The sequence below is a fragment of the Dromiciops gliroides genome, chromosome 2 (assembly GCF_019393635.1).
Source record: "Dromiciops gliroides isolate mDroGli1 chromosome 2, mDroGli1.pri, whole genome shotgun sequence".
Classification (NCBI taxonomy): domain Eukaryota; kingdom Metazoa; phylum Chordata; class Mammalia; order Microbiotheria; family Microbiotheriidae; genus Dromiciops; species Dromiciops gliroides.
This window is the reverse complement of record NC_057862.1, coordinates 473,985,920-474,004,654: the sequence shown is the minus strand read 5'-3', so window position 1 is coordinate 474,004,654 and position 18,735 is coordinate 473,985,920. Positions and strand designations below refer to the sequence as shown.

The window sequence follows — 18,735 nt, the reverse complement described above, 5'->3', positions numbered from 1 at the left end:
TTCCCAGACTCCGCGGCCTCCAGCTTTTTCCACCAGTTTCACTTCCTGGGCTCTCCTCACTCTGGGTTTGTTCTGTTGTCTCCCTCTCTCCTCTGCAGGCGGTGGAGGTGGCTGGAATGATAACACTTCCTTGCTTTGGTCGGGAAAATCTTTGCTGGAAGGTGCTACAGGAGGACATTCCTGCCCCCAGGCCATGAAGAAGTGGGGGTGGGAGACAAGAGGGGGTTTCGGAGGGGGTGGAGGGGGGTGCTCCTCAGGTGGAGGAGGCGGAGGATACATAGGTAAAGATGCTTCGCGTTCAAGGTGTCAGTTTCCCTCCTTTAGTCATAGAAGTCAGGCAGGCTCTAAGGCCCGTTTCCCCCATCCCTTCTCTTCCCCACTCCAAAACCCTTTTCCCTCTTTTCTCCTCCCCTGACCCTACCTTGTGATGTCACGGCCCACCCCCTTCCCCTCTAGCTGGGCTGGGAGAATGTGCATGGGGTGGGCATGGAGGCAACTGCCGAGCTGCCACCTTGCCTCAAGCCTCCTCCAGGACAGCATCAAGATCCCACTGTGATTCTTGATCCCCTCCCCTCTCCTCCCCACCCACCTGCCATCCTTACTGGAAGAAGAGAGGCTGTGACCTCTCCTGGATCATTCTCTGAGCACCCCAGTGAGGTGCCGGATTGAACTCCTCTGGGGGTGATGGCTGGCAGCAGCTTCTGCCCAGCCCAGTGCCTCCTTCTGGGTGGCCATGCTTGATTCTAAGCCAAGACCACTCCCCCTAAGGGATGGATTGGTGATTTGTCCACCCCTCCAGTCACTGGACTGGCCCCACTCACTTGTCACATCACAGCCCCCATCAGGGGCTAAAGAGAAACCACTCTCCACGCTGATGCTCGATGGGAATTTGGGTCAACCCATTTCCCGGGCCCTCTGGTCTCATCAGCAGGCAGCAGCAGGCCTTTGACCTAGCTGCCCTCCTCTTGGCTCTTGCCCAAGACCAGCCTAGAATTGATGGTCCAAGAGGAGGGGAGGTGGTATAATCCCCCTAGATTAGAGTAATGTGCATGCAATGTGATATCTGTGTGATTTTTTTTAACTTTAATGCTTTGTGTAAGATGCTTGTGTTGACCATATGCTTTCCTTCTTCAGAGTCTATGAGGGTGAGAAAATCAGGCAGGGGGTGCGGTAGTGGGATGTGCCCAGACCCATCTCTGAGCAAAGAATAGGAGCCTTGGGGAAGGAGGGATGACCACACTAAATCTAATGTGGTTGCCATGTTCTTTGACTTCCCCTCTCACTCTTCTCTACCTATCCTGCCCTGGTGGATCAGAGATTGGTGGAGGAAAGGGCAGGAGATGCTCTTTCTACAGGCTGCTAATGGGAATGCTATAAGCTAAGGTCTGGAGGTGGGGGGAAGTCAGCCTAGGGAGCCCAGAATTTGTTAGATTCCTGTCCAAAGGAATCCTGCTGAGGGAGTTCCGGTGCATTGGAAAGAACATTCAGGTTGGGGAGCTGAACTTGCTCTCCATTTACTGCCTGTGTGACTTTGGGCAAATCATTTAGGCTCTTGAGATTCTCTGAGCCTCAGTTTCCTCATATTTAAAGTGGACTAGATGAGCTAGAGATTGCTTATAGCTCCAGAACTATAATCCTGGGAATTTTCCCAAAGATCAAATATGACAGTCTGTCCAGTAACCCTGAGAGTGGCTTCAGTTCTACTCAGGGTACCCAGATTTAGAGCTGCCCAAGGAGGTAACTTCACTTCCATGTACATGATGGTGTTGAACCAAGGTCCCAGGAGCTAAGATTTGCTCTGCTCTGACCCACTCCTTACCATAAGTATACTCGACTATATCCTTACTGGGCTATATACTCCCTGCCTGATGTCAGCTCCTCTCAGGACCCTGGGAAAGTTGTCAGCTGTTTGCTCTGGCTAGCATGACTTGTGGATGTGTATGTGTCTGTGTTTGTGTGTATCATGATTTGCTACCCGGTGTTCAGCTTTTCTCTGGTTTGCTACAGGGGGTAACGCAGCTGTGAACAATGACCCCGAAATAGATGGGGAGGATGGGGTCTCCTTCATCAGTCCATTGGGTATCCTGTACACCCCGGCTCTGAAAGGTACTCCCTTCTCTCCCTCCCAGCCAGGCCACAACTGGGGCCCAGGATAATATAGATTCATGGTGTGTTGGAGTCTATCGTCACCCAATAAATGATGCGCTTGCAAATAGGAAGCCCCCATATCTCCAATCCAACTCATTCAATCAATCAATAATGTGTGAGGCACTGTGCTAAGCACTGAGTATACAAAAAAGAGGAAAAAAGCAGTCCAACCCAGGAAGAATTTATTATTTAGCAATGTGAATTTACTTAATAATGTTTATTTATTTATCCTACATGTCAGGCACTGTGCTGGGCACTAGGAATTCAAAGAAAAAATGAAACAGTCCCTGCCCTCGAGGAACTTAAATCCTATGCACAAACACACACACACACACACACACACACACACATACATATACATATACACTCCTCCCTCCATATAAAGCCATTTCAAGACTCTGATCAAGACACATACAATTACTTCCCCACCCCCCAGCCCGCCTAGACAAATGTATGACTCTTTCACTTCCCTTCTAAATAATGCAACCCTCAACTGCCTGGAGTACTACTACTAAGGGGAACATAGGAAACAATGAGCAACCATCCAAAGAAACCGTACGGAGAAGAGGAGAGCTGCCGAAAGGCCCAGCTCCATCTTCATCAGTGGAACAGCCAGTGGGTGTTGGTAGATGTTGTGAGGGGGTGGCAGGAGAGCCATCCTTGCCGGCTCAGGCTGATGATGGTGTTTCCCGCCCCTCCCTTTTTACCCCAGTGATGGAGGGCCATGGGGAGGTGAACATCAAGCTTTACTTGAACTGCAGCCACTGTGAGGTGGATGAGTGCCACATCGACCCGGAAAGCCACAAAGTTATCTGTTTCTGTGAGCATGGCACAGTGCTGGCCGAAGACGGGGTCTCCTGCATAGGTGAGAAAGCAGATGCCTCCTGGGGCCTGGAGCCCTGCAGGGATGGAGATCGGCAGGGAGACGGGGTGGTCACCACACTGTTTCCTTGCCCGGCTTCCTGCTGGGATAAAGGGAGCTAACTGTTTAAAGCAGGGTGGAGAGAGGCCATAGCTAGTCATGGGTCACTGCAGGATTCATGTTCAGAGGAACCTTAGAGAGCATTGAGTCCCACTCACCCATTTTACAGCTGAGGAAACTGAGGCCCAGGTAGGTGTTGTCACTTACCCAAAGTCACAGAACCAGTAAGTCAGAGCTGGGTCTCAAACTGAAGTTTCCTTATATTCAGTCCTTCAGTAGTATGGAAACGATTGAGATTATCACCTAGCTATCAATAAAGAATTAGTTAAAATAGGAAACTACAGGAGATAGGTATTTTCCTTTCCTATCTTATCCCTCAGTGGCTACACCTTAGGTGGGCTGCCCACTGTGTGGTGGCCTCCTTAGAGGTGGCGTTTTGTTAGCTGTAAACCTTCCACACCCAACTAAAGTGAGGGCATATTTCTCGTGCCCCCTGTCCCAGGGGCAAAAACTGGTACTTTGGGCTCCTTTTATAGATACTTGAAGCACTTTCTTTCTGCTCCTAAACTGTCTCTCTGAGCTCCTAAAAGAAGGACAATGTCCTCTTCATAATGTGCTGGCAGAAGAGAAGGTTCAGTGGGTGGGAGGTGAAGGCAGGACTCCTGGGGTAAGGTCAGAGAGGGAGCCCAGTGGTTGATCCTCAGTCCCTCCTCTTAATCTCTCTTTTAGTCTCACCCACCTCTGAGCCTCACCTGCCGCTCTCCCTGATACTGTCTGTTGTGACTTCTGCCCTGGTGGCTGCCCTGGTCCTGGCATTCTCGGGCATCATGATTGGTGAGTGTGCTGGGGACGCCAAAGAAATGAGGCCTCCCTCTGAGGAGACGTGAAGCTTCTGAGTTGCTCTCAGGCTGAGCCTCGGTGGTGGGAGGGCACAGGAACCCAAGAGTGGGCTTCTCCCACCCCGCAGCAGCTTGGGAGCTCTAATTATGGAGCGGCTCCCCTCCCCCAAAGTCAGCCTGATTCATGGGTAGAGAAGAGATTTACCCTCCCCCGACTCCTCAACCTACCCCTTGTTGGTAGATGTCTGACCGGTTTTCAGTCTGTGCCTTTCCAACCCAAGGCCATTCTTCAGGTGATTTGCTTCCAGAATTCCCTAAAAAGTCCACAATTGTCCCCTTGGGTCTCTTCTTCTCCAGGCGGAGCATGCCCAGTTCCTTCAGTATATTTCCATTGTGGGATGATCTCCTCAATGTGTCAGTGCCTTTAACATGTGGCACCCATGGGGGATGGGGTAGGGAGATGGATTCAGAAATAAAGGTGACATAAAAACAAAAAGGTAACTATTTGTTTTTAATGGTTGGGCACCAGGAGATGAACACAGTAATACAGAGGGGGTCTGACCAGTGCCAGGTCTTCAACATCATGCTCCTCTTCACACGCCCTAAAATTGCTTGAGCTTTTCTGATTGGTGAAGAGGTTATGTGACCTGCTCAGGGCTACACACATTCCATGCATCATCAGGCCCCTATGGAAGCCTTTTTTCAGCACTTTCCATACCCTGGGCTTCACCTGGCCTTCAAACCCCAAGGACAACTCTGTGACACAAAAGATCATTGGCATAGGACTTTGATGGAGGAATCAGGGGCTCTCAGAGTAGACGGATCCCATGCCTCTGTCCTGAGGGTATCTCAGCAGGCTGCTGCCCTGCTTGCCTCTCAATAAAACATTAACAAGGTCTGTGATGGACCTCTCAGTGAGATGCATCAGAAATGGCCCCAGAGTGGGCTGCTCCTCTGGCTGTGCCCAGCTGTGTGGGTTTGTCTCTGTCTCCAGTGTACCGAAGGAAGCATCAGGAGCTCCAGGCAATGCAAATGGAACTGCAGAGCCCCGAGTACAAGCTGAGCAAACTGAGAACCTCAACCATCATGACCGACTACAACCCCAACTACTGTTTTGCTGGCAAAACCACATCCATCAGTGACCTAAAGGAGGTGCCACGGAAAAACATCTCCCTTATTCGGTAAGTCCCAGTCCACTCTCTCCCATAACTGGGGTCTGAGACGGCAGCATCCAAGATGGCAGAGCTCAAGCTAGTGGGAAGAGTCTGAAAAACTGGGTTCAAATCCCAGTTCTGCTACTTACTGTGGATGTGACTTTGAGCAAGTCACTTATCTGCCTTAGGCCTTGGTTTTCATCTGGAAAATGCACAATCCAGATTAAATGATCCCTAAGGTTCCTCCCAGCTCTAGAGTTCTGGACTCAAAGTCAAAAAGACCTGCATTCAAATCCCAATTCAGATGGTTTGTTTTGGTTGTGGTTTTTGTTTGGTTTTTTTGGGGGGTGGGGAGGGCAATGAGGATTAAGTGACTTGCCCAAGGTCACATAGCTAGTAAATGTCAAGTGTCTGAGGACAGATTTAAACTCAGGTCCTCCTGAATCCAGGGCCAGTGCTTTATCCACTATGCCACCTAGCTGCCCCCCAGATGCTTATTATCTATGTGAACCTGAGTAATCTCTCTGTACCTCAGTTTATTCATTTGTAAAATGAGCAGGTTGAATGCAGAGGCTTCTCTGACACTTTCTAGCGCTAAATCTATGATCCTGTGTATGTCACGGAACTGAAGAGTTTCCATGGAATCAGTCTGATGTTGACTGCCCACATGGCTGAACTCTCACATCCCCAAAGACTTAGACCTGTAAGGGATGTCAGGTAGGAGTAATCTAATGGAGCCCCCTCATTTCTGGAAGTTTTTCTAAGAGATGATTAGGCACGCCTCAGGGCATATCACACAACCCCTCCCCCACACTGGAGGGGAGGAGTTGATCTAATCAGTCTTTCTATAATTTACGTACACTTCACAAGTCAAAAGAAAGCCAGAGGTTTCATTTTAGACAATTTCCCCCACACATTTCAAGGTAGAGTTCTATGTTCAATCTTCACTTTATATCAGCAAATTGAAGGAACATTTGGTTATTATACTTGCCAGAGCTAATTAGATCAGCAGATAACTTTCAAGTTAGGGGGAGGTACACTAGGTCTGGCTTCACAAGTCAGTCAATGAAATTTGAATAGGAACCTTTGTCCTGCAGTATTATTAGGAAGATAATAGCCATGATCAATATTACTGATATGCTGGGCAGGCCAGTAGACCTAGGTTCAAATCCTCCATGACATCAGGCAAGTCACCGTTTCTGGGCCTCAGTTTCCTCATTTTAAAAATTAAGGGGGGCAGCTAGGTGTCACAATGGATAAAGCACTGGCCCTGGATTCAGGAGGACCTGAGTTCAAATTTGACCTCAGAGACTTGATACTTATTAGCTGTGTGACCTTGGGCAAGTCATTCAACCCTCATTGCCCTACAAAAAAAAAAAAGAAGGGCTTACACTAGATGTTGTCTTGAGACCATCCATGTCCAGCTCTAAACTTCATGATCCTATGAGGAAAGCCAAGCTCAGAGATGGGGTCATGGAAGCCTATCCTTGCTGGTCCAATCCACAAGGCCCAATGTCAGTTTAAGGCAGGAAGTGGAAAAGGTAATTTCAAGGCTGGATGACCATATGTCAAGTATGATGTCGAAAGGATTCTTGTTCAGGTATGGAATGTGGCCCGTGAAGTTCCTTCCAATTCTGAGAGTCTGTGATCTGTAAAAAACAAACAATATTTTCTTTTATTTAACTTTTAAAATGCATGCATTATGCCAATTTTTCCTCAAAAAATTACGTGTGATTTTAACAAAACACAGAGGTATTTTGAAGTGTTTTTTTATATATTGAAGTTTTTAAACTTTCAATTACAAATGTGAAATATATGATTTTTTTAAATAGTAGTTCAATCTCGTCAACATAAGAAGCTTGTTATGAAGCTAATTCAAGTCTTCTCACACACTAATACATTTGAAAAGAAAGCTGAGCTTTCCTGCTTTTTCAGTTCCCAAATGATTTCTCAGCTTGAATGAATCTATTGAAAAGAAGCAAACTTTCTTCCATACCCATAGAAGAATCTGTTTTTGCTAAAACCAGGATTATCTCTTCAATCTTTTGCAGATCTAGACGTTTATTAAGAGATGGGTTCACGGGTATGATTTTCTATAAAATTTCATCATTAAACAGCTATCGCTTGTCTTTGTTGTTTTTCGGTCAACTCTTCATGACTTTTTGTGACCCCATTTGGGTTTTCTTGGCAAAGATACTGGAAGTGGTTTACCATTTCCTTCTCCAGCTCATTTGACAGATGAGGAAACTGGGGCAAACAGGGTTAAGGGACTTCCCTAGGGTCACACCACTAGTGTCTGAGGCTGAATTTGAACTCAAGCCCAACACTCTGTGACACCTAGCTGCCCTTTTGCTTGTCTGGTTTATCCTAAATCCTTGAATTCACTGTACATAGTAGATTCCAGAAAAAAATTTAATGGATAATCATGTGATAACCAACTGCTTAAGCCTGTGAAGGGGGCTTGCATACTGTCTTTGAGTCTACCACTACCAACCTGCCCCTAGTCCATCTCACTCTGTCTTCTGCTTTGTCCAGGGGTCTGGGCCATGGTGCCTTTGGGGAGGTGTATGAAGGACAAGTGTCTGGAATCCCCAGTGACCCCAGCCCCCTACAGGTGGCAGTTAAGGTAAGGGAAAAACCTTATTCCCACATGACCTGCCGTATCAAGGTCTGAGTGACACTGCTTCTGAAGAGTATCCCATCCATCATGCATCCTGACTTAATGGTTTTTCCTTCTCTCTCCCTTTCTGTTCCCTGTGTCCAGACGCTTCCAGAGGTGTGTTCAGAGCAAGACGAGCTGGATTTCCTCATGGAGGCATTGATCATTAGGTAAAGTGACCCATCTTCTACTCAATCTCCCATGGGATGGTGAAGTCTCAAAGGCAAGGTGGCCTTCCATCCTCTGGGTCTTCTTTTCCACCAAAGTTTAGCACCACTGACCACAGTAAAACTGTCCCCAGTTCCTAGTGGTAGAGAAAAGACACCATGAGCCTGAACACCACCCATCACCTCTCTATGGTCTTTCTTTGATCTTGACAATTCCCAATAATCCGGAGAAAGATTCTTTATCCCTTCTTCAGACTCAACATAGTAGACTCATATGGATGGAAAAGTTTAGGTAGGGTTCTGCCTGGAGAGGCAAAGGCATTAACTAGATGATCTCTAAGTACTTCTAAGTACATGACAATAAAAGATCATCATCTAAGGCAAGCATCCCAAGTGCCCAGTGATTCCAGGGGTCCTCTGGAATCCCCAAATGGTTCCAAATAGCCAACTCTGGCAGGACCTTACCTGGGCTACTGTTGTCTACTGTTGTCCAAAAAGTGGCCAGCTTTATGTATTCTGGATATATTTCTCTTTAACAAATGTATAATTGTTTTAACAAAGCAACCATGTGTGTGTTTAAATTTTAATTGCTTTAATTATAAACATGGTCTGTTTTTTTCAAAAATACTAGATTGTTTCAAGCTGATCAATCTGGGAAGTTTAAAATATCGGGTTCTAAAGCTAAATCAAGTCTATTTGCTCACAAGTAAACTAAGAAAATGAACGTTCTTGCTTTTTCAGTTCCCAAATGATTTCTCAGGAAGAACTCTGAATGGGGTAAGGATAGAGCAAATGGCTAGTATGGAAGGGTTTGAGTGCAGTTAAACAACTGAACAAGTCTCTATTTTATCCCAGCTAACTTGCGACACTCCCTTCTTCTGCAGCAAATTCAACCACCAGAACATCGTTCGCTGTATTGGGGTGAGCCTTCAGGCTCTGCCCCGATTCATCCTCCTAGAGCTGATGGCTGGGGGAGATCTCAAATCCTTCCTGCGGGAGACTCGCCCTCGCCCGGTGAGTGAGTCTGATAGGTAAACAGTGTGACAGGCAGTGGGATTGGCATGGAACTGAGCAACCTTGAGAGCCAGTGCACACCAGCAGTTCAGCACATGAGGGAAATCAGCTAGAGGTCTGAATAAGGGGAATGGCCAAGAAGGAATAACTGGACAATGGTACTAATCAAAATGTGCAAAGCCAATGCAAAATTTGGGGGTTTAATTTAATTAACTAATTAACTTTTGGACTAATTAATTTTAAAATCTGGCCTAATGGGAAGAGAATTGGGCTAAAGAATCAACAGGTCTGATTTATTATCTGAGTTCTCAGTCAGTGACTCCAGGTTTAGATCTAATGAAATTGTAGGATTAAGAGCGAGAAGGAACCTGAGAGATGATCTGATCCAAGCCCTCATTTCAGCCCTAACCTCTCTCTTCACCTCCAGTTTCACTTCACCAACTAACGATTGGCCATCTGGAGCTGGATACCATGTTTTGTTGTTCAGTCGTTTGAGTTGTGCCTAACTCTGTGTGACTCCATTTGGGGTTTTCTTGGCAAAGATACTGGAGTGGTTTGCCATTTTCTTCTCCAGTTCATTTTATAGATGAGGAACCGAGACAAACAGGGTTAAATGACTTGCCCAGGGTCACCCAGCTAATAAGTGTCTGAGGCCAGATTTAAACTCAGGAAGATGAGTCTTCCTGACTCCAGGCCTGGCGCTCTATCTTGCTTTTTAGCAAATACTTTTAACAGCACTTTTTAGAATAGCTGATATCAATAACTGGCATGTATATAATGCTTTAAAGTTGGCAAAGCATTTTACATATGTTATCTCTGATCCTCGCAACAAGCCTGTGATGCTGTTCACTTGTTTTACAAATGGGGAAACAGCCTGAGAGAGATTAAGTGACTTTCACAGGATAACACAGCTAACTCAATATCTGAGTCAATTATGTGAACATGGGTCTTTTTGACCCCAAGTCCAATACTCTATTTATTGTGCTACCTTCCTACAAAAGTAAAGACACTCTAGAGGTGGAGAGTGTGAGAGAAAAGAGATGGTGGGTACCTACAGTCAGCAAGCACTTCCTAAATGCCTCTATGCATTGGGTACTGTGCTAAACATGAAGAATGGTAGACAGATGGTTCCTGCCCTTCAGAAGCTTACATTCTAATGGGGGAAAGACATCACACAAAAGAAAGGGGAAAAAGAAGCAGGTTGTCAGGCAGAGAGCAGTGTACCTCCTTCCCAACCTGGGGGAAGATGAACACCCTATACCCAGTCTGCCAAAGAAAATACTTATCTGAAAATTGCCACACTACGTGGACTGTGAGAGCTTGGGCAACTCTTCCAGCCTCAGTTCATCTGATGTCCCTTCCAACTTTAAGTCTATGATCCTGTGAATTGAATTGAACTGAATGGGTCTTGAAGAAATGATAATTTTTAAATTCTCCAGACATGGTTCACAGAAGTCGGGGGATTTTTTCCAATAACTAACTATACTGCCACCCAGGCCTTATATATTCTGGGCTCAGAGCTTGTAAGTGGTTTCTGTTAAATCTAGAATTCCCCTTCTTCGACCTATCATTGAGCTCATTGATCTCCAGGAGTGGCCCTCTTCCCTAAGTATGAAGAGTGACGGTCACAGATATGTCTGAGAAGTCAAAGGGAAGCCGGTAGCCCCAGGATTCTCCAGTGGTACATCAGAAGCCAAGAAGAATCATCTCTATCGTACCATCCGAAGGAAAGAAGGCTGCACATTAAATAAAGAAAAAGACTGGGAACTGAGATTTGATGCCTCGGGCTAATTGACTATGAATAGGAACTAAGCCACGTGGGCCTCAGCACAAGGTCCTGAGCCTATGATGCCCCAGTTATCTCTTTGCTGGCAAAGGAATTAGTCTCCATTGATGATGAAAAGTGCTCTGGGTTTTTCCCCTAAGAATTCATCACCGGGGCAGCTAGATGGCGCAGTGGATAGAGCACTGGCCCTGGAGTCAGGAGTACCTGAGTTCAAATTTGGCCTCAGACACTTGACACTTACTAGCTGTGTGACCCTGGGCAAGTCACTTAACCCCAATTGCCTCACTTAAAAAAAAAAAAGAATTCATCACCTACAAACCATCCTTCTTCTAATGAGGAGGAGAACAGCAGCCTGCAGGCTCACTCCTCTCTCTCCTCCATCTTCCCTCAACCTGAGCAAGCATCCAGGCTGATAGCCACCCCTGCCAACCTCTGACCTCAGAAAGCAAGAGAAGGAAGGAGTCCAACCAAGGTCCAAGGCTAGACAAAAAGTGGTAGGAAAGGAAGAGCTGGTGAAGTGGTGGCTTTTCATTTCCAGTACCCTAAATGCTTCCTGAATTCTTCACTCCAACTCCTCTATTCCTCCTCTACTTGACCCAGTCAGTCAGTCAACCAGCATGCAATTAAGCACAAACTATGTGCCAGGCACTCTTCTCAGGCCTGAGAAGGCAAACAAAGGCAAAAAAAAGGGTCCCTTCCCTCAAGGAGGTCACATTCTAAGACAGTATGCAAACAAGTATGAGTATGCAATATGTAATAAATAATAAAAATAATGCTAACATTTCTGTGATGCCTACTATGTGCCAGGTGCTGAGCACATTTGCTCCTCACAACAACCCTGGAAACAGGTGCTATTATTATTCCCATTTTATAGATGAGGAAATGAAAGCAAGTAGAGGCTAAGTGACTTGTCCAGAGTCACTCGACTAGTAAGTGTCTGAGGCTGAATTTGAATTCAGGTCTTCCTCTCTCCAGGTCTCCACTGTGCCAACTAGCTGCCCTTAAGCTGTATACATACAGTGTAAATAGGAAGTAGTCTCAGAGGGAAGATACCATGGAAGGGAGTGGGGAGTAGAGACCAGGAAATACCTCCTGAGGTGGCATTTGAGCTCAATGAGGCAAGGGAAAGCAGGAGACAGACCCTTTCCATTAGAGTTGGTTTCTTCTTTCCCCATGATATTATTAGGCCCTAGTCCTTTCTTTCCTGCTCCCCGTTATCCACTTCCAGTCCTTCTCATTCCCCTCCTCTCTTCCCCCTCATTCCCCTCCTTATCCTCCCCCTCAGCCCCTTCCTTTCTTCCCCCTCATTCCCCTCCTTATCCTCCCCCTCAGCCCCTTCCTTTCTTCCCTCTCATCCCCTTCCTCCTCCACCTCTCCTTACATACCTCTCCCTCTTCTCCCTCTTCCTCCCCGACTTTGGTCTCTCTTCCCTTTCTAAGCTGATTCAGTCAATCTAGAGATAGCCCATTAGATGTGCTTGGGCTAGCTCTCAGGCAGGGACCAAGAGGCTGCTTCCCCAAAGAGCTGGTGCCAATTCCCTGTGCTTCCAGGTTGGCTCCTCTGGTCTTAAAAAAATCCTTAAGACCAGGGAGGTGACAGATATGGCTTGAAAGGGGGAATCTTCAATGGGAGGAACTGGGGCTATTTGAGCCTGCAAAAGAATAAGACTGAGAGGGAATCATGGTGGCTGCCTTTAAATAGCTGAAAGGTTGTCATGTGAGAAAAAGAACAGACTTGTTCTCATTGGCCCATGGGGGTAGAACCAGGAGCAGAGGAGAGAGAGACATTACAAAGGGGCTGATTTAGGCTCAAGGTCAGGAAAAAACCTTCCAATTTATCTTCCTTAAGGGAACCCCTTCCAACTTTTTGCTTGTATTTGTATTCTCAGCAGTTAGAGAAGTGCTTGGGAAGTAAAGCACTTAATAAATGCCTGTTAGCATTATTAGCCAGGGAGCCAGCTTGCATTCACTCCCAAGAGCCAATAGTTAAATGTTCAGTTTGAGCATTTGCACCTTATAAATCAGGCAAACACTACAAATCAAGACTTCATTTATTGTTTTATTGATTATCTAGACTTAAGAAAGTGATGGGAGAAATGCTAATAATGAAGATTAAACTTAACTGCATCAGGCCTTTTTGGAGAGCTGATTGTTAAATGTTTGCCAGCACACCCCTGAGAACTGTCCAAAAGTGGAATGGCTGCCCAAAAAGATAATCATATCCCCCTCTTTGGAGGTCTTCAAGAAGAGGTTGGATAAGTACCTGTAAAATACATTTTGGTAGGATTCCTTTTGGACTATGGATTAGAATAGATGGCCACTGAGGGTACCTTCCAACTCAAAATTCTGTGATTCTGTGATAACTGTAAAAGCATTTGTTAAGCTCCAACATTGTGCTAGGTGCTGGGGAATACAAAGACAAAAACAAAAGAGACCCTATATTCTATTAGGGAAAAACAACATACAGATATGTAAATACAAAGCACATTCAGGGATTGGTAACAATAGCAGCATCAGGAAATATGCTTCTTTTAAGCACTAGAGCTAAGCCCTGAAAGGAACTAGTGACCAATCCCAAGAGGCAGAGGTGAGGAGGGAGGATATTCTAGGAATGACTCAAAATCTGTGCCTCAGACAAAGACATGGTCCTGGGAGATGGATGTTATATGCGAGGGAGAACAAGCAGGCTAGTCAGTCTGTTCTGGAACTTAAAGTATGTAAAGGGAAAGCAATAGGATCAATAACATAGTAGAAAAAAAGGGGAGGTGGGTGCTGAGAGCAGAGAGACTGAAAGAATCTGAAAGGAAAGACTCTGCGCAGTGTCAAAATAGGATAAATGTATTAACATTGGAGGAGGATCTACACAACTTAAAGAGATAACAGATGTACCTTGGGATTGGAACCAGGAGTCCTAGATTTTCTAATTTATTAGGTGACTATACTCCAGACCCTGCTGGTCTCTTTACCCAGTTATTCCTGACTCCAACAGATGAATTAATTTTTGCTTCATTCTACCATAGGGCAGCTAGGTGGAACACTGGCCTTGAAGTGAGGAAGACAGGAGTTCAAGTCTGGCCTCAGACACTTAGCTGTGTGACCCTAGACAAGTCACTTAACCCTGTTTGCCTCAGTTTCTTCATCTCTAAAGAGCTGGAAAAGGAAATAGCAAACCACTCTGGTATCTTTGCCAAGAAAATCCCAAATAGGGTTATGGAAAGTCGGACATTTTTGAAATGACTCAAGAACATTCCACCATCCCAAGGATGCTGTGAGAATAAATGATGAGAGCTGAACACTGTGGGGAAACAGTTTGAAATTGTCCCAGGGCCGCCTCAGAAGGAGAGAGGAACAGAGGAAATCCTCTACCCTTCCCCCAGAAATTCCTTCCAGAAAGTGGAAGTCTTGTCTGTGTCCTCAACATTTTCAGGACCAGATGGAGCAAAGAGTTCATTATATAGAAGGGCTTCCTAACAATAAGAGGCACCTGGTAATGAAGCTGCCTCAGCTTTTTTGAGTTCAGTTAATGAATAAGTCAAGCAACAAGCATTTGTTAAGCACCAACTATGTGCCAGGCACTGCTCTAAGCATACAAAAAGAAGCCAAAACTAGTCCCTGCTCTTAAGAAACTCCCAGTCTACTTGAGGAGATCACACGTACACACACACACACACACACATATTGAATGCAATACAAGATAGGGGAGTGGTGCCCTAGCATCTGGGAAGGACTTCATGAAAAAGTAGTGCTTGAACTGGGTGTATCCATTGGGATCAGAAAACCACAAACTTAAAATCGAAAGGAACCAGTGGGCTGAAACCTTTAGGACCACCCTCTAAGGGCTTCTTCTATTGTTGTCTTTGGGGGGGGGGTGCAGGCAATGAGGGTTAAGTGACTTGCTCAGGGTCACACAGCTAGTAAGTGTCAAGTGTATGAGGTCGAATTTGAACTCAAGTTCTCCTGACTCCAGGGCTGGTGCACTGCACCACCTAGGTGCCCCCCCATCATTGTCTTAAGGCAAGGATTTTAAAGGTCATCTAGTCCAGCGGTGTCAAACTCAAATAGAAACAACAGGGGAAAGTATACCTAAAGATCCCTGCTAGCCACCTATTGATTTAGGAATGCACATGTTAACATTATCTTTATTCTATTGCATTTTTATTTTGCTAAATATTTTCCAAGGATTTTTTTTTTACTTTTGTTTTGTTTTTTTGTAAGGCAATTGGGGTTAAGTGACTTGTCCAGGGTCACACAGCTAATAAGTGTCAAGTGTCTGAGGCCAGATCTGAACTCAGGTACTCCTGAATCCAGGGCCAGTGCTCTATCCACTGCGCCACCCAGCTGCCCCCCCCCCAAGGACATTTTAATCAAGTTTTACCCAGAAAGTGGCTGGCTTCCCTGTTACTAGAAATGTTGAAGAGACTACGTAAACTATTTCTTGGATGGGGTGGAGAAAGGTATTCAATTTTCCATATTTATCCCTTACCATCATTGTACTTTGTGCCTCCTCTTCCCATGAACACTTTCCCATGTATATTTGTGGGAAAGTGAACTCCAGGCTTTTGGGTGAGAATAGAAACTGTTCTTACTTTGCCATTTTAGTAAATGCCTTTGCTTTGGATCAATTATGTCCACAGGCTTATCGTTAAAGGGAAACACATTGGTGGGAACTCGTAAGTTATAGTTTTGGAAGGGTGCCCTTGGTCATAAGTCCTATAATGATATTATCCCCTGCCCCCCATAAAAAGTATTACTTCAGTCCTTCTAGGATCTGTGATTTCATTGGATACTCTCTGCCTGACACAGATCATAATGATGACCTTATAAGATGTAAGATGACCTTGGTGAGTTCCTGTAGTTTACAAATCCATCAATCTGCAGCCAACCTGGTGATGAAACTCTGAACTTAGCTAGGTGACAGGACCTATCATGGCTTGTGCTCCTTTGGTATAAACCTTAAGAATCCACAGTCACTTCTAGGCTATGATGAGGAAACCAGATTCAAAATCTGTAAATAAGAAACTTCAAGACCCAAAGATCTGTGCCAATCCCTAGTCACTTCAAGTCCTGAATGTGAGGGTTCCTCCCTCCCTCCAGCTTCCAACAGATGGTGACAGTGCTGCCATCACCTGCTCCACCTTGTCTGCCTGCTGCTCTCAGAAGTCCCCTTCGGTGGCACTCTTTCCTTCCGTGGTTCCCCCCTGCTCCCAAGCAGGTCACCAAGCCCCAATCACTCTCATTCTCTCAAGGCTTTTCCCCCAATTCCCTCTTGCTTTCAATGCCTGGCTCTTTTGTTCAGCTGCATGGTTAGTGATTTGGGCATAGATGAGATCGAAATCCCCGCTGTGCAAGAGTACAACTTTCTCTGATGTTGGCCGTCTTTGACTTCCAAGGAATGGACCCTTAAAAAGTCTAGCCAGAGGCACAGTTCTCCCTGCTGTGTTATACAGCTCGAGTGATTCAGGACTAAATTAGCCTCACTGCCTCCCTCCCAACTGCTCCGGCAGTGCCCCAGCCCCAGAAGGATGAGGGTAGGGGCTCTCATTGCACTCTGGCTTCAGAACCAATCCTGCCAAAATGTTCAGGTTTAGACACAATGATCTCCCCTCCATTAACTTGGAGGGGTGGACAGCTCCATCAAGTGCATTGTTTTTTGTTTTGTTTTGTTTTTTTAATTGTTGATGTGAATATTTACATCTTTGAAATCAGCAGGTGCTACAGATCAGGGCTTGATTTGTTTCATTGATTATCTAGACTTTAAAAAATGATGGATAAAATGTGAGTAGTGCAGATTAAACTTAAATATGTTGGTGCATACATTTTTTTTTCCAGAGAGGTGGTCTTTAAATATTTAGCACTCTCCTACCCAAGAAACTAATCCTCACTTTTTCAGAAGGGAGAAAGGGAAAGAATAAAAATTTATTAAGCACCTACTAAAGGCTTTACAAATATTATCTCATTTAATAAAATACAATTTTATTTAATCAGATAAATTTAATTGTATCTCATTTAGGAGCCTGTTTAGTTTGTTTGGGTTTTTTTTTTTTTCAGTCGTGTCTGACTCTTCATGACCTATTTGGGGTTTTCTTGGCAAAGATACTAGAATGGTTTGCCATTTCCTTCTCCAGCCCATTTTACAGATGAGGAAATCGAGGCAAATGGTTAAGGTTAAGTACCTTGCCCAGGGTCACACAGCTAGTAATTGTCTGAGTCCATGCTTGAACTCCTGTGTTCCTGACTCCAGACCCGGCACTCTATCCATGACAGCACGGAGCCGCCCAGAATCTTGTTGTTCATTCAGTCACTTCAGTCATGTCTGACTTCCTGACCCCATTTTGGTTTTTGGAGGATGGTTTTTTGTTTGTTTTTTGGCAAAGATACTGGAGTGGTTTGCCATTTCCTTTTCCAGCTCATTTTACAGGATTTAGTTAACTACAAAGCACTCAGATCAATCCCTCCTTCAGCTCCAGTAAGCACTTGGGTGTAATTATTTAGTCACCCAAGGCTAGTTACTTATCTGCCTAAGGTAGGAGCTGTATTTCTAACTGTTCTCAGGTGTGTCCACATACTCTCAGATAGACTCCCTCCTCCCAAGCTACTCAGTGGCATCCTGCTGGACACTGGCGTTCCCTTCCACCAACATTGTCTGAACTAGAACAATAAAGAAAGTCTTTACCTTGTTTTTGAACCACACAGATACGTGGCCCAAATTGCTTCAAATAAGATAAATTTGTTGAAATTCCTCTCAAATGAAATAAAAATCTGGCCATAGTGGGAGGCAGATGCTGTGAGGGCCCCAGGAGTGTGAACCGTTTGCTCATTTTAAAATCCACTTGTTCACCTATTTCTGCATGTTTTTATGGTCTATCTTCTCTCACTTTTGCATATGTGTGCAAAAATATACATACATGTATACATGTACACATACATACATATACATTTAAAATATACTTTTGGAGGGGCAGCTAGGTGGTACAGTGGATAAAGCACCGGCCCTGGATTCAGGAGGACCTGAGTTCAAATTTGACCTCAGACACTTGACACTAGCTGTATGACTCTGGGCAAGTCACTTAACCCTCATTGCCCACAAAAAAAAAAAACACACAAAACAAAACATAAAATATACTTTTGGGCAAAGGGAAAGAAGAGAGATATCATTAGCATGGAAGCCAGAGAGATGTAGCAGGGTTAGTGGAAGCAAGGAAAACAGTTGAAATTTTGTCACAAATAACTGTGTTGTCACCCCAGCCTGTGGTGATGGCAATATCTAGCTAGGGTGTTGAAGTAAAAAGGATTGTTTATTATCGTTAGTGGTGTCAACTAGGGGAAGCTAAATGCTCAAAATGCTGAGGAGTCCAAGCTGAGTTGAATGAAAAAAACGTTTTCTTAGCAGGAGAAGTAGACACTAGGGCCAAGGGCCCCAGCACAAGGTACCAAGAGTCCACAGCTCAGGAGAGCAGGAGAGATTTATGTTTGAAAACCACAAAGGAGTGGGTCTGAGAGCAGTTGGGGAGAGTGGACAATCTCTCCCAGGAACAGGTGGATATAGAAGCAGGATATTTTACAGGAACAGTTGACTGCAAGGCCAGTTTGTGCCAGTTTGGGGAGAGGGAGGAAGAATTCAGCAAGGTCAGGCAATGAACACCAGCAAGGACCTCTGGGAATGAACAAAACTGGCTCACTTTGGGCTCCTGATTGGCTCCTTTCAGCAAACAGGCTTACTCTGTGTCCAGGGCATTTGCCCGGTAAGGTAACTCAGAAAACAGGTGCATTAATTTCAGGGGTACTTTCAAAGTGACCACTGGATTTGGCCAGTGGGTTTTGGCAATGAAGAGAGCTGATCTAAGGAAGTCTTGGGATTTAGGGGGGAAGGCAGTCTTCTCTTTTCTATGATCTTTGTGCTTCATGGCGGGCAACCAAGGTGCTACCGGTGTATCCTTATCTCTCCAGCCTCAGGCATCTTGTGGAACTCAACCATGCCCAGTATACCCCAGGAGAGGCATAGTGAGCAAAAGGGCCAGTGGGGTCATTCATGGGTTCTGACCTGGGG

The 18,735-nt window shown here is 45.3% G+C and overlaps 1 protein-coding gene across 1 annotated transcript in view; it reads left to right on the top strand.

Annotated features, from left to right (window-relative positions):
* Positions 1-18,735, top strand: part of ALK (ALK receptor tyrosine kinase) — a 1,073,674-nt gene that overhangs the window by 1,013,234 nt on the left and 41,705 nt on the right. The window contains exons 16-23 of the mRNA XM_043982018.1: positions 99-281; positions 2,008-2,106; positions 2,861-3,013; positions 3,800-3,904; positions 4,904-5,090; positions 7,599-7,689; positions 7,828-7,892; positions 8,774-8,903. Coding sequence (XP_043837953.1) covers positions 99-281; positions 2,008-2,106; positions 2,861-3,013; positions 3,800-3,904; positions 4,904-5,090; positions 7,599-7,689; positions 7,828-7,892; positions 8,774-8,903 — 1,013 coding nt within the window. The remainder of the gene's footprint in view (positions 1-98; positions 282-2,007; positions 2,107-2,860; positions 3,014-3,799; positions 3,905-4,903; positions 5,091-7,598; positions 7,690-7,827; positions 7,893-8,773; positions 8,904-18,735) is intronic.